Source organism: Notamacropus eugenii, chromosome 6, assembly GCF_028372415.1.
Source record: "Notamacropus eugenii isolate mMacEug1 chromosome 6, mMacEug1.pri_v2, whole genome shotgun sequence".
Lineage (NCBI taxonomy): Eukaryota > Metazoa > Chordata > Mammalia > Diprotodontia > Macropodidae > Notamacropus > Notamacropus eugenii.
In genome coordinates, this window is record NC_092877.1 from 40,544,841 (window position 1) to 40,561,002 (window position 16,162).

Sequence of the window (16,162 nt, forward strand, 5' to 3'; positions counted from 1 at the left end):
TTCAATCTACTAGCTCCAGGGATTAAAGTTTAAGGCTTGATGTTTGAGAAAGAAATCAAGGCTGTAAACTCCAAGTTAATGAGGTAGCATTCAGTCAAAAAAAGTACCTTCTTTTGGCAGAGCACCCTAAGGGAGGGGGGAGACAAAAATGGGAGAAAGAAAGAAAGAGAGAGAGGGGGAGGGGGAGGGGGAGGGGGAGAGGAATATCAGGTTATTGGACCCAGATGGTGGCTCTGGAGGAGAAAATGAGGCTGGTGACCTTGCATAGCCCTCCCTCACTCAAATCCAAGTCAAGTGCAAGTCATGTCCTCATTCCCTGATGCCATGGGCCTTTCCATGGCCCTTTTTGAGAATGAAGGACATACACACAAAAATCTAATGGTATAGGCACATTCCTTATAACTTCCATTATGCCTCTGGTTGCTAGTCTTGGTGCATCAAAATCACCCTGGGACCTTGACTTAGCAGTATTATAAGGGTGTCTCTCTTCATGTACCAAAACTGATTCTTTCTCTACATTTCAATAGTTCAAGATTCTGTGATTTATTTTTTTTTAGTACAAATACTGAATCATACTTCAACCCCATTATGATACAGTAGATTTAAAAATTTGCTATGACAGAAAAATTAATCATCAGGCCAACTTGGCAATGCTCCTATATGAATCTAAATAGTTTGGTTCTCAGATAGCAGACATATAGACATATTTAAACCTTTAGAGCTTAATAGAACCTGTCAGAGCTTATTCTCTGCTGGTTTAGTGTAAAGAACTCAGGATCACCTCATTACCACAATCAGGTAATGGTGTAGAACTTTAATGGATAATGGAGATATAACACATGTACAAATAGCTATAATGGAATATAAGTGCATGAGAGAAAGACAAAATATTATAAGAGAATGTTTCCAGATGTAACAAACAAAATACTTTCATAGTTGATGACTTCAAAGCAAGGATGACTATAAGGGAGCATGGTGACAAATATATTGGAAAATACGGTTCAAGGGTAGAAACATGAGAGGGCAAAATGTAGACTATTAAGAATCTGTATGCCTACATTACAATATCAACAATACTTTTTTAGAGCAAAGAGTCCAGATGTTTTGGATATGAGATACACCAAATAACATAAAAAAAAATTAAATTGACTATGTTTAAACAGATAGTAAGCAATTCATTACTGAGGGAGAAGTCATTCCTAAACCAGCTTATGTGTACATAGACCAGTGACTAATTAGAACAAAGATCACAATTTATACAAAATTAGAAAAAAGTACAAAAGTGAAAAAAAGATGCAGCATGCAATTAACACAAGTACAATCTAGAAAACTAGGAACATCAATTGATATAAAAATTTGCTTAGTCCTTTGAGGTATTCTTACATTCCCTTCCTTCTAATGTTAAACATGCTATTGACACTTAAAAAATTAAAAATGAAAAAGGGAATGGACATTAACATGGATTATAATGGCTTCCTAGAGAAATTTTAACAGATATAAAAAAATGGCCATAACAGGAAAAAAATAGAGTATAGCCATTGCTTCAACCGCAAACACCTGACATCGTTGCCAAATGGAGAGATAATATCATCAAAGCAAAAACAGGTGGAGAACATAACCTTGTTTGTATAATTTTATGGAGGATGATGGGTGCAAAACTGGGAGCCGTTATTATTGCTTCATAGAAAAGCAAGACCAGATGAAAGAAAAGCAAGTTCACAAGAGGTCAAAAAAAATGTCCCAAATCAGTACTAGGAGAAATGCCAAACAAAACAACTCTGAGGTAAGCCTCATATCTGTCAAGGAGTGTCATAAAAGAAACAGTAAATACTGGAAGGGCTATAGAGAGACAAGCATACTTATATACTATTGGTGGAGCTGGGAATTTAACCATGCTGAAAAAATTTTTTGGAATAAGGTGAGAAAAATCCCTGAACTGTTCACACTTTGACTCAGCAATCCCACTACTGGGCATATACTCTGAGAAGGTCAGGGACAGAAAAAAAAAGTCCCATCTATACCCAAATATTCTTAGTAGTTATTCATCAATTAGCATGTTGTGGTATATAGCTGAAGTAGAACATTGATTTCACCACAAGAAAGGTAATAAAGAGAAACAGGAAGATTTGCATGAAATGATGCAGAATAAAGAAAAAAGACTCCAGAGAACAATGTATACAAAGATTTCAGTGGTGTAACTGAAAATAACACCAAAAAGCTGAACTTATAATAACAGTAATAAAAAAAATCCTTTCACAGAAGGAAGAAAGAGGAATAAGCAGTTATTAAGTGCTTATTATGTGCCACTTTGTAAGTATTATTTCACTTGATCCTTACAACAACCCTGGGAAATAAGTGCTATTATTATTCCCATTTTACAATTTTTTTGAATAACATTTTATTTTTTCCCAATTACATGTATAAAAAATTTTTAACATTTCTTTTTAAAAATTCTGAGTTCCAAATTCTCTCTTTCCCTCTTCCCTCCCTGAGATGGTAAGCAATTTGATATAGATTATACATCCCATTTTACAATTAAGGAACCTGAGGCAAATAGAGGTTAAGTGACTTGCCCAGGGTCTCACACAACTACTATAGGGTCTAAGGATGGATTTGAATTCAGGCCTTCCTAATTATAAGTTTATCCACTGCTGCCTGCTAGAAAAGAAAGAATGAAACACTTATCCTTCCTCTTAATAGAAAGATGTGAAACTTAGAGATGTTGTCAGGCTAAGCTGCTTTGCTGTTCAGTTTTTTCTCAAATGTTTATATTTGCTATAAAGAAGATTCAGTGGAGGCTGAAGTTATCAGAATGATGGTGGTGCCCCAAATTCAAAGAAAACAAAAAGATGGCAGGATTTCTATGAGAAACTTTTTTTCTTCCCCAATGAGAATAGAATGATCCCTTTCATATTCTAACATTATAGTCTCCAATGTGCCTTTGGAAGAAATAGAACTCAGAGCTTCAAAGAAGGAAATAAAAAATTAATTAACATTCATTAAACACCCATTATGTGCCAGGCACCGTATTAGTCCCTGAGGAAACAAAGACAAAATAGAAACAGCTTCTGCCCTCAAGAAATACATATACTACTGGAGGAAAGAATAGGTACTCTTATAAATAGATAGGTGGACTGCAAATGAACAGTGAATTGGTCCTAGTACAGAACAGAAGGAAAGGAAATGTCAGGATTGCCTTTGGGGACTTGTATAGTGCTTTTAGTCATCCCTTAACTTCTTCTTGAACAAAGGTCCTTCGTTTTGATACCAATATTCTTCCATCAAGCTTGGGGATGTAACTCAGTGACAGTATACATGCTTTGCATATGTGAGGCCACTAGTTTGATCCCCAGAATCTTCATTAGCTTTTAGGGGGATCTAGGTAGTATACAGGATAGGGCATCAAGTCTGGAGTCAGGAAGATCTGAGTTCAAATCCATACTCAGACACTTCCTAGTTGTGTGACCCTGGACAAGTCACTTAACTCCTATTTGTCTAAGTTCCTCCTTTGTAAAATGAGGATACACTGGAGAAGGAAATGGCAAACAACTTTAGCATCTTTGCCAAGGAAACCCCATGGCCATGTAGAGTCAGAAATGACTGAATGAATGGATGAATTCTTCCACCAATGTTATATGGCTGTAAATTATAATAGCATCTGATGAGCTAAAGCTGAGGATTACTTAAAGATCAATGGAGAAGTATCCAGTAAGCATAAGCAGGCTTCAGCATAAAGAGTACTTGTGCAATTATCTCATCCATTGGTATGCACATAGCCAAGGAAGGAAGGCTCCATCACATTGGGTAGACCTTCTGAAATGGCATCATGGAAGGAGATAGATAAGTCACACTGGATGAGTAGGCATGAATGTGCTGCTACTAGAGGGAGTACTACATATGTAGTATAATTAAGGCAGAGTACAGAGGGCCTATCACCATCTTATTCCTAGAAGCTATGCACCTCTTAATCCACATTGACCAGATCATAGATTTATCTAAGGAAAACATCTTAACTTAGGCCCACAAATACTCAAGGAATTCATAGACAGATTTCAGGGAATCCATGAATTTGAATTGGGAAAAAAAATACATTTTTATTTCCACTAATGATCTGGGCTAGACCTGACTCAGGCCAGTTCCCTCATAGTTTAGGTTTGATATTAGAACACAATGAGATAACTGTAGTTCATTCAATAGTCAACCAAAGGAGATTTACTTAGCCACATAAAGAGAAGGAAGAGAAGCCCCCTTGACTGAACTGCCTATCTTGATCCACCAGCAAAATATCAGAGACCACTTTTAGCTCCTTGAAGCTATTCTGTACTCAGGTGACCTGGACATGATGTCGGAAGCTTCACACTTTGGTTCTCCTAAGTCAGTCAGGATTTGAGGATGATCTCAATACCTTTTAAGGAAAAAAAAAACAGCCTATCTACCATGCAGGCAAGGGTTAGGTTCTAACCATTAGGATACTGCTCCTACTGCACGTTGGGGTAATCGCTTAACAGCAAGAGTCTGATGATTATAGGTCAAAGATAGGAAGCAGACTGAAAGTAAAGAGATTTATTTCATGTTAAGAAATCTGCTCTTATTAACTGCAAATTTAGATTGCTGGAGTGCACTTCGGTCTTTCATGATTGCTTAAGAGTACATAGCCAATCAGTAACATTCTGCAGTCAGCCTAGGACAGAAAAGTTAAAGCACTTCACAGGTGAGGGAGATGGTAGATAAAGAGGGGGGAATCAGACAAAGGAGAAAAAGGGAATATTTAGAATGAAAAATGGTAAGATTTATTATGAGGTAACATTATCTGCTCAAGGGCAGGAAACAAGGGGAAAAGATCAAATACTTTTACAATTTTGAAAGTAGTCCTTTTAGACAAAACTGCAAGGTCTCTTATCCAAAGAGAGCAAATACTTGTTATAAGAGTGGATGAAGTCATCTACTTTACTGTGTCCCTGCAAAAAAGTTTGAGGACTTTCTATTATTAGAACACCAGATGGTTGGGGTATTTCTGAAGATGTAATGAAATTATTCTGGTGCCTATTCTCCCCTCTCCAACTAAGCTTTAAATGCAATTTAGCATTGCCTTCAATTATTTTGAAACATTATTTTGAAAAGGGATACATAGCATTTATCAGATAGACAAAGGGGACAGAAAAGACCTCCTTTAGAATATGGATTTGAATCTTAGAGGAAGCCATGGAAACTGAGGCAGGTGTGGGGGCACAGGCCATAACAGACATAGAAGACAGCTAGTACAAAGGCAAGGTGATAGAAGATGTATTATGTTGGAGAAACAGTAAGAAGGCCAGTATAAAGTATACAAAAACTGGAAAAGTAGAAAAGGACAGTGGTATGAAGGGTTTAAAATGTTAAAAAGTAGATTATATATTTTGTTTTACATGACTGCATATGTATAAACTATGTCAGATTGTTTGCCATCTCAAGGAAGGGGGAGGAGATGGAAGGAAAGAATTTGGAACTCAAAAATTAAAAAAAAAGAATGTTAAAATATTTTTACATATAACTGTGGGGAAATAAAAAATTATTTAAAAAATAGCAAAAATATTTTATATTTTATCAAAGAGATAATAAGTATTTCATATTTGATCAAGGAGTTTATTGAGTGTATATAGGTTTGGGTGTATGATATGGTCAGATTTGTGCTTTAGGAAAGCCATCTTGGCAGGTGAATGGAGGATGGACTGAAATGGGGAGAGACTTGAGACAGAAGGATTGACCTGAAGGTCATTGAAATAGCCCATTGAGATGACAGATCAGATACTGCACCAGAGTGGTGGCTATATGAATGAAGGCAGAAACAATAAGACTTGGCAAGTGACTGAATGTGTGAGCTATGAGTGAGAATCAAGAATATGGAGCATGGGTGAAAAGGAAGATGGTGGGGTTCTCAGCAATAACAGGGAAATTGGGAAGATGGAAAGGTTTTAGGGGGAGGAAAATTAGCTCTGTTTTGGACATCATTTCACAGTTAACCATCACATCTGTGTATGTAAATGGGATAAATCATTCATAAAATGGAATAGGATAGCAAAATGGATTAGAATCCAGAATCAAACAAAATGTTGTTTACAAGAGACATGTCTGAAGAAAAAAGAAGCATACACATTTAAAATAAGAGGCTGAAGAAGAATCTGTTATGCTTCAGTTGAAGTAAAAAAGACAGGGATATCAATCAAGACCTTGGACAAAGCTAAAGCAAAACCAGATCTAACTGAAAGAGATAATAAGGGAAACTAAATTTTGATAAAAAGTACTATAGACAATGAAGTAATAGCAGTACTGAATATATATGCACTAAATGACATAGCATCCAAATTCTTGAACTTAAAGTTAAATGAATGAAAGAGTAAAAAAACAGGTAAATTATACTAGTGGGGACCTCAATTTACTCCTAGATAAATCTAGCCACAAAATAAATAAGAAAGAAGGTAAGGAGAGGAATAGACTTTTAGAACTGTTAGATATGATAGATCCCTGGAGAATACTGAATGAGAAAAGAAAGTATATCTTTTTTTCAGCTGTACATGGCATCTTCACAAAAAACTGACCACATATTAAGGCATAAAATTTACCTTGTAAACGTACAGAAAAGCAGAAACATGTATGCTACATTTAATCCCTAATAACTTTATCATCATTAGGGCAATTAAAAGGAGCTTACTTAGAAGAGGGCATGGCTGTAAGCCTATTAGGATAAGAAAATCTCAAAAGAAGAATAAAAGAGTGAGAAAGAGGGATATACTGGGAGAAGGGGGAAGGGAGAGGAAGACTAGGGAAAATTATCTCCCATAAAAGACATGTGTGCCCCTTTAGGACCATAATGAAATCAAAATTCAATAGGGGTTATAACACAGATTAAAAACTAATTGGAAACTAAATAATCTAATTCTAAAGCATGAGTGGTCAAAGAATAAATCATAGAAACAATAAATAATTTCTCTAAAGATAATGACAACATGTCAAAATTGCTGGCATTTAGCCAAAGCAGTATTTAGGGGAAAATTTAGATTTTTAATACTTACATCAATAAAATAAGCAAGAGAGAGAGAGAGAGAGAGAGAGAGAGAGAGAGAGAGAGAGAGAGAGAGAGAGAGAGAGCAGATCAACAAATTGGGCATGCAACTAAAAAAAATAGAAAAGAACAAATTTAAAATCCCCAATTAAACACCAAAATAGAAATTCTGAAAATCAGAGATGAATAAAATTGATAGTAAAAAAACAAAACAGTGAACTTTATTTATTGAAATAAAACTAAGCGCTGGTTTTATAAAAACATCAATGACAGATAGATAAACTATTGGCTAATTTGATTTAAAAGAAAATAAAGAAGAAAACCAAATTACCAATATAAAAAATGAAGATTAGTAAGGATGTGGGGATGATAAAGAAGGCAATCTGCTAAAGAAATTGGGAAAGAGTGAGATCAATGGTGTATGTCAAGGGGTTTGCCTGACAATAAGAAAAGTCATCTTTTTAATGAGGGATAGGGATGAAGGAGAAGATAATGGAGAATGGCATCTGTGTGATATGAGATGAAGAAGAGTTCTAATTTAATGACCTCAATTTTTTGAGTATGAAGTATGAAGCAAGGTCCTCAGTTGAGATAGTGAGGGAAGGGGTTGCTATGAGAGGTAAGAGGAGAGATGAGGATGTTTGGAACTGCTGCAGTAAGCAGGACAATGAGTTTAATTAGGAAGATATAACAGGATTGCCCTGGTGAAATGAGGACCCAGATGAGATTATGTAATTTGTAGTAGATCTAGGCAGCATGGTTTCCTGATTTTCTCTAGTTTCATTCAGCAGCATGTGAATAGAAGCATAGGCAACAGATGGTGGTAGTAATACAAAGTTGGGGTTTGGAAAGGCATGATTGGTAATAAGCAAGGAGAAAAGGAAGTTATGTATAGAATTGAAATAATTCACTGAGCAGTTGGAATAGGGAAGAGAAGAGAGTGTAGCCACTAAAGAGAGGTTAGGGATCATAAATCAGAGGGAAAGTAATAATGCTAAAAGATTACAATCAAGTAAAAGAATTCCGTAGTTTATGAACATGAAAGTGGAACACTTGTAGGTGATGGAAAGATCAAAGGTTTGGCCATCTCTGAAGTGGAATGGAGATGAGATCATGGTCATGAGATCTGAAAAGATTGTGGAGCAGGGAGGTTAGTAAATTTGATAGACTATGAATATACATACTGAACTCCCCTAGTACAAGGGCAAAAGTTGAGGTGGAGAGAGACTATCAGCCAGATACTGAACTTATTGAGGAAGGAAAATATTTTTAAGGTTAGTAAGTAACAACTACCAAAATCCTTACTGGGCAATAAATTTGGATTGAATGAATTTAAAGGAGCAGTTTGCTGAGTGATAGTGGTAAAGACAGAGTTTGGAAGTGGCTATGGGGTGTAAGGAATATTCTGATTTGCTTAACTTGGCTAATGAGGCATTTTAATTTGGATTATTTTATCTCAATTCTACATCAACCCCATAAGGCAAGGCAAGTCTTAGATTGGAATGCTCTCTCTCCTTATCTTAGTCTACCTGCTTCCTGGCTTCCTTTAATTAAAATCTCATTTTCTCCAGGAAGCCTTTCCTAATCTCTTAATTCTAGTGCCTTCTCTTTGTTAAATATCTCCTATTTATCCTGTAGATAGCTTTTTTTATACATAGCTGTTTGTACATAGTTGTTTGCATATTGTCTCCCCCATCGGTTTATGAGATCCTGGAGAGCTGGGACTGTCTTTTGCCTTTTGTGCAGTGCTTTATACAATGCAGGTCTTTAATAAATGCTTGTTGACTGACTTAGCTCATCCTCACATATAAAGGGTCTCTTCAAGTAACAGAAGAATACCTTCTTCAGGAATTGCTCAAACTAGTCTGTTTTCCACTTGTGAAAACCTAGGAAAAGCCTAATTTATAATAAAATTGAAAACATTAAGAAATTTGTGCTGCCTACATGTATATGTATATAAAATTTTTTCTAAAGCCCTTTTCAGATACCTGGGAAAGGTGGAAAGGCCCTAATTTAGGTGAATGTAATCCTGAACGATGACATAACAATTATTCGTGGTCCATTGTTGTCAATCACCAAATCAACAATACAGAGATAATACTGCATTTCTGTTATGCTCAGAGCACAGATTTTCCTGGATACAAAAGTCAGTAAGCCTAGCAACCTTATGTAGAATGTGAATATAGAAGCAACATAGGAATTGGGGAATATTATAAAAGCAGAAATAGAGACCACCAAAGTACTGAGAGCTCTGACATAAGGCACATAGTATAAACTGTTGAAGATTTTTTTTTAATTTGTCAAACATAATTAATACTTGCCTTTCTTACATTTCTTTCTCCTTTTGGTGAGTTATTCCTGGGGTTTTCTCATTTTGGACCAGGTCTACCAACTTTCATTCCCTTCTGGTTGTGCTTCTGATTTTCCAGACATGAATAGCAAGTCCTAACTCAAGAATCTTTCCTCTCTCCTACTCTCTCATTCCCTCTCTTCAATGTTTTGTTCTTAGAGTGAAGAATGTAAATTCATGTTTTTTTTTTTTTGCTTATATTTGTATTCCCATGCTTAGTACATTGCCTGGCATATAGCAAGTGTGTAATAGTGAATTGTTAATAAACAATAAACATTTATTAACTGTCTGCTATGAACCATGATGTAGCTATGCAGATCAGTGGATAGAGTGCTGGGCTTGTAGTCAGGAAGACCTGAATTCAAATATGACCTCAAACACTTACTTGCTGTGGGACCCTGGAAAAGTCTTAAATCTTTTGTATCACCAGGGCAGTATTCACAGCACCCATGGCGACTATGAATATACCGGAGTAGTTCTGAGTCGCAAAGTATAAGAAAGTCTTACATATAGAAGGCAGAAGAAAAACATTCATTCAGACACCAAAAAGACAAATCTCAACACCTGAAAGTCAAATCCATCATAGTAACAAAGAAATCCATCATAGTAATCAAGAAATCTATACACATTATTAAGCCTATTATTATGAACACCCTGAAGCAAAATGCCCTTCTCCCACCCACAACCAACTGCCTGCTTCCTCTCTCTCTCTCCTAGATCTGACTACTGTGACTCACTTCCTGCTCCACTAGTTCAGCAAACTTCTCTCACTACAGGCTCCATGTGAGTCAGACTTCCATGTGATCCAGGAAGGTCACATGGGCCTATTAATGAATGGGAAAGATCTTCCCATTTAAATTACCATTACACCTGTTTGCTTTGACCCATTGGAAAAAGAAATGGCAAACCACTCCAGCATCTTTGCCAAGAAAATCCCAAGGACAGCATTGGAGTGCTACGGTCCACAGGGTTGTGAAGAATCCAGACATGAATGAAAGACTGAACAACAGCAATGTGCTAGGTATTATGCTAAGCGCTAAGGATACAAAAAGGGCAGTCCCTGCCCTCAAGGAGCTCATAATCTTACAGGAGAGACAAAGAATAAATAACATACAAACAAGCTGTATACAGGATAAATAGGAAATAATCAACAAGGGGAAGACACTAGAATTAAGAAAGGTTGAGAAAGACTTATTGTGGAATATGATATTTTTAGTTGGGACTTAAAAGAAGCTGGGAAAGCCAATAGGCTCAGATGAGGAGGGAGGGTATTTCAGGCATTCTCAGACTTGTTGCTTTGCTTTATGGGATGGTTGTGGCATTGAGATTAGATAATCCACATGAAAGTACCTTGAAAACTCTGAGATACTATACAAAAGCAAGATATTACCATTATTATTATTTCCATTAGAGGTATGAGAGGAACATGCTTGTAAGTGAAGTTGTGCTTACAGGAGATGACTGATGGAAGGAAGGAAGCCATGGAGAGGTATGGCCTGAGCAGTCTTTAGCAGAGTAGCTCTGTGGTCTTGCCCACCATATATTCAAGCTGCGAGACTGAGTTCTTTCCTCCTACCTTGAATACTGCCAGTAATAAGTAGAAATTCTATTATCTGGAGTAATGGGGACAAGATGTAGCTGTGATAACCTTTATTGTGCATGGCTGAGGAAGATTGAATATAAAGGTCATCTAAGTTGAAGTTGAAGAATTGGAAAGCTTAAAGGGCTAGAAAGGGGGAAGGGTTGGGTTGCAGAAAATGATCAGCCAGGAACTGAACTGACTGGGAAGAAGTGAGACTGACTCCTAATTACTACAACAACCAAGTTCAACAGAATTTACTCAGCAGAATTGAGTAAACTTTAAAAGAAGGGAGGTAGTTCCTAGAGGGAAGTTCTGAAAGTGGTAGCATGGAGGAAAGGATGCTAAACAAACACTTTTTTTGGCCCTGTGACAGGAGTGACCAGTCTTGGAAAGGGTACCAAGAAATGTGTTGTCTTTGGGAGAAAGTTACGTTTTGGTGAGCACTGTTAGATGGAAGGTTTCTGAAAGGAAGAAATCTAAGATGAAGGGAGTTTCTTAACAATAGAGGTCTCCAGTGGGCATTGTGGAAAAGGATGACCGAAAATAGGGACTAGGGAGGGTCAGGACTGAGTTTAATATTCAGGGGGAAGCTTACCAAGTTCCTTGCTATACACTCCCACTCAATGTAGTTCTTGGAGGCAGTGACTCAAGTCAGTAGGTTGGCTTTGGGGACACTGAAGGGTGACTGCGTAGCCTGGTGATGGGGGAGAGGGGAGCAGCAGTAAGCTGAGCTCCTCATCTCCCCCCAAGGGGCAGAGGCTCACGTCAGAAGGCTGGCTTTGGCAGAGAGGTCCAGCTGTCAGAGGAGCCCGGTGGGGGCGGGGGGCAGGCTGGTAGGGGAGGGGATGGAGAAACATCCTGAGTTGCTCCTCATTTCCACTCCCCACTCCAGGTGGCCCTGGGGAGGGGGTCAGTGGCTCACGTAGGAAGACTAGCTTGGGCAGAGGGGCATGGCTATGTGGGGACCCTGGAGGGAGGAGACCGCGAGAGCACCCTGCTCCCCTCAGCACCGGGGCCAACGCCCGGATAGCCCCGGGTTACTTATGGCTCTGGCGCAGATGAAACACAGGCGCCCCTCACTCTGAGCACCCCAGCCCACCTAAGAGGGGGAGAGAGCCTCGTAGAGAGGGGACGAGAGGGAGGGGGGAACCTTGGCCCGGGGAAGGGGTCGGGAGGAGAGAGGGGCGCGGCCTCCCCACCAGGCCCCGCCCGCCTCGCAGAGCGCCACGTACCTCTTAGGGAGCCCTCTCGCTCTCTTGCCCCGTCGGCCTCGTCCCCGCCCCGTCCAATCAGCGCCTTCCGTGAGCCGGAGCCGGCCAGGCCGGACCAATCGGCGGTCGACGGGGGCGGTGACTATCGCCATGGCAGCGGAGGAGGGCACGCTCGCGGCGGTGGTGGCGGCTGGACGGCGAGAGAGAGGGGCCGGCACCGCCGCAGCAGGAGAGCGAGCGCGAGCGCGAGCGGGGAGCAGCCGCCCTGGTCCGGGGGACCCGACGCGACCGCGCAGACCCGAGCCGGTGCCCAGGCGGAGCCTGCGAGCAAGGTGAGGCCAGCGGCCTGCGAGGGGCGGGTGGTCCCGCTCCCCGGCGCTGCGGGTGAGGAGGGAAATCCCCTCGTCCCCAGTCTTTCGTCCGCTCTCGTGCGTGGAGGGGTGAAGGGGGCCCTCTGGCCCTGGCCCCCCGGCAGGTCGCGGGGAGGCCAGAGGGAGGGGGAGGTTCCCTCCTCACGCCCCTCTCCCCCGGGGAGAGCACTCGGGGTCCCCCAGCTTTAAGGATGCTGCAAACCCAGGCAGCCGTCCCCTCCCCACGCAGAGCAAAGCCGGGCCCACATGGTCGCCTCATTGTTTCCTTATTACTTAAATCACCCCAAAACCAAGGAGAGGCAAATGTTCGTGCTAATTTGCGATGGTCTCTGAAGAAAAAACCTGCAGAACGATGACTCAGGTAAACGTCGAGTCCCGAGTGTGTCTGGGTGGTGAAAGTTGCCTTGTCGGTGCTGCACCTGTTCGTTGGGTACATATGGAAGACCCTGACTGAGGTCTGGCGGCTTAGCCTTGAGAAACACTCAGTTTGAAACCGTTGAACGAGTTTCGTTGTTGGTGGGCAGACGCTTTAGAGTCAAATGCGGCAGGATATTTTGGAAACTTTCAACCCAACTCCTGAAGTTAGGTAATGTTGCCTTGCACAAGGGTAGACTGTTTCAAGGCTTTGATTGATGAAATAAAAAGCAAGAACCACAGTTTCTACTTGTAACAAAGGAAAGGTTAACTAGGAAACATTTTTTGAACAATGTTTTTCTTTGGAGGGAGGAGACTGTCACCCTTTTTTGGAGGTTTTAATGATCCAGATAGCTTAAATGGTATGATTTGAGTTGGGATCACATAGCTTAGAGATTCCATCCATTGGACTCTGTTTTGAAATTTACTTGATTTTAAAATCTTTCCCTGATGGATTTTTTTTAAAAACTGCATTCATGCCTAGTTATAATGAGGCAGCAAAACTTGAATTCAAATTTAGCTTCCGATATGTACTAGCTGTATGACCCTGGGCAAGTCACTTAATCTCTACTTCAGTTCCCTTAACTGTAAAATGGCAATATTAGCTCTTACCTACTAGGGTTGTTGTGAGAATCAAATGAGATTATATTTGTAAAATCCTCTGGCACATAGTAGGCACTGTATAAATGTGTATTTCCTTTTCTCCATGTTATTCCAGAAAACTCATTTAACAGTGGGTTTCATATTGAGTATGTTAAGCTCTTCTTGTTTTATGATTTATGTAAACAACAAACACATATTTTGTATTTATTAAGTGCTTGCTAAGGTTCTCTTACTAGGTATTGGGAATTTTTTTGTTGTTGTTCTGGCCTTTGTGAGAAAACTCTTCACCAATGCAGCTGTTAGGCTTAAAAATAATCTTAGAAAGTTTCTTTGGGCACTGAGAGGTTAAGTGACTTGTCTGAATCCGAGAAACTGTGTCTGAGAAGGATCTTGAACCCAGGTCATGCTTATTCCCAATTTAGGTCATCTCTCTTTTATACCACACTGCTTCTCAGGTATTAGGGTTAGTTTGTGTTCTCTCTCTTTCTGTCTCTCTCTCCCTCTTCCTCTCTCTCTCCCTTTCCCTCTCCCTCTCCCTCTCCTTTCCCCTCCCTCCCTCTCTTACTTTACCTCTGCCTCTCTCTTCCTCACTCCTTCTCCCTCCCTCCCTCCCCTTCTTTCTCCTTCCTTCACTCTATTGCTCTTCCAGTCTCATGGAGCTTATATTTTGGAGAACGGGGCAAGATATGTCTGCAGATAAGTAAATACAGACTATATAGATAGTAATTTTAGAGGGAGAAAGCACTAATAACTAATAACCTTCAGGAAAGGTTTCTTTGTAATATATGACAAGAGCTAATTCTGGTAGTGAGCTAGGGTTCCAAGAGGAACATTTCCAAGTTAATATTGAAATGTAGATGGGACAAAATGATAGCCAAGCCAAGGAAACAGTTAACACTTTGACTTTTGAATGTTTCTTTGATATATTCATCAGTTTCTCTAATGTTAGGGTTAACACACTCTCAGCTCATCCAGCTTTTAAAGCCCTTGGAGATCTGGCCCTATCTTTGGTTATTCCCCGCCAAGTTTCAACAAAAATCTTCTGATCAAATCATTTACTTGATTTTGTTTATTTCTGCCTCTTTGCCTTTGCTCCAGTTTTCCTTACCTGGAAAGGGCACCCCTCTTTTTCCTATCCAAGTTTTTCCCAGCTTTCAAGATCCAGGTCTAGTCTTAGCTTCTCCATAATTCCGTGCTTGACTTTTCTTGTCCAAGCTGTTCCCTATTGGTCTGATTTGCTATGAATAACACTTACTGTCTGTCATGTATTTGGCATTTAATTCTTTCCATTGTGTATGTTGTCTTACCAAAGAGTTGGTAAGCCCTATGAAGACAGGGACCGAGTCTTAAGGCTTCTTTTGTATCCCTTTCTGTGTCAGCCATAGGGCTAGGTACATAGGAGATACACAGTAATTCCTGTTGAAATGAAATTTTACATTTAAGGTTCCTTTGAGTATATAGTCAGCTCTTGATTAACTGTACAAATGATGGCATGGAAAATCCAAAGGAGTATGTGTGTGTGTGTGTGTGTGTGTGTGTGTGTGTGTGCGCACGCGCGCATATGTGTATATATAATATGTCTGGGTGTCTGTAACTAGTCATCCCTATAGGTTTATTTTCATAATTGTTTTACCTGCATAAATACTGAAATCATTTAAGTACATACCATTTGGTAATGGGAGGGTGGGTAGCAGAGAAAATTAAGATTGAAGTTTTAAATTTGGTATAGATAACCCTTGCATTGGATAATCTGAGTATTCAGAACTTCAAGAGTTTAGTTTATATTAGTATTTTTGGAATGACAGTGAAGACATGGGGCAAATTTGTTAGCTATGGCCTGAAACAAACTCAAAGTTTTTTTCAATGTTTTGTTAATTTTGAACTAACACATGCCAATATTCAAAACTTACAAAGAGCAGAAAAAGAGAATTGCATATGAAACTGCAAACCTCCAATGTTCTGCTTATTTTCCTTTAAAAAAATATGTAAATTTGACATATTAGTTTTGAAGTTATCCTGCTTGTGTCGGTCACCATTACTGTCTCTGCCTTCTCCTATCCCTCCATTCACTTCCCCCTCATTAATAGTAAAAAACCTGAAACCCTTCTGTATAACAAAGTAACAAGGTCAAACAAAACAGATTGACACATTGACCATTTGCAAAAATGTACATTTTTAAAAAGAAACAGTTTCCTTTGAATATTTCCTAGTAGGAATCCATCATTCCTTGAAGTAGCCTATTCTACTTTAGGACAGCTCTAACAATTAGGAAGTTTTTCCTTATGTCACATATAAATTTGCTTCTTTGTTAACTTCCCTTCATTGCTCCTGGTTCTGCCCTTCTTGGCCAAACAGAACAAGTCTAATCTTTCCTACACACTCCAGTCCTTCAGTTAATTGAAGACAGCTATTAGATTCCTTGAGTCTTTTCTGAGGAAGATTTTGATAATTGAAAACAAAGTCCAGAGGACTGGTCATGGATAATTAATGTGGGCAGCAATGGAGAATAGTCTTAGTTTCTTGGACCTCTGTAGCACCTGTTCCATCTTGGGCTTGGAGGGGAAGTTAATGAAAAGGGATAGACTGAACAGG

At 39.5% G+C, this 16,162-nt stretch overlaps 2 protein-coding genes across 7 annotated transcripts in view; one reads left to right on the plus strand and one right to left on the minus strand.

The window, feature by feature from the left end:
- Positions 1 to 12,066, minus strand: part of PIK3C2A (phosphatidylinositol-4-phosphate 3-kinase catalytic subunit type 2 alpha) — a 233,236-nt gene extending 221,170 nt beyond the window's left edge. For all 4 annotated transcript variants that reach the window (XM_072619606.1, XM_072619605.1, XM_072619603.1 and 1 more), the window contains exon 1: positions 11,567 to 12,066. The gene's annotated coding sequence lies outside the window, so the exon portion shown is untranslated. The remainder of the gene's footprint in view (positions 1 to 11,566) is intronic.
- Positions 12,067 to 12,342: 276 nt separating this feature from the next.
- NUCB2 (nucleobindin 2) overlaps positions 12,343 to 16,162 on the plus strand; it is a 39,219-nt gene continuing 35,399 nt past the window's right edge. The window contains exon 1 of one of the 3 annotated variants that reach the window (XM_072619613.1): positions 12,343 to 12,514. Coding sequence is in view for 1 of the 3 variants with exons in the window: in XM_072619611.1 (XP_072475712.1) it covers positions 12,876 to 12,914 (39 nt within the window). In the remaining 2 variants the exon portion in view is untranslated. Of the gene's footprint in view, positions 12,515 to 12,597; positions 12,915 to 16,162 lie in introns of those variants that run through there. The other 2 variants (XM_072619614.1, XM_072619611.1) reach the window with 2 other exon arrangements.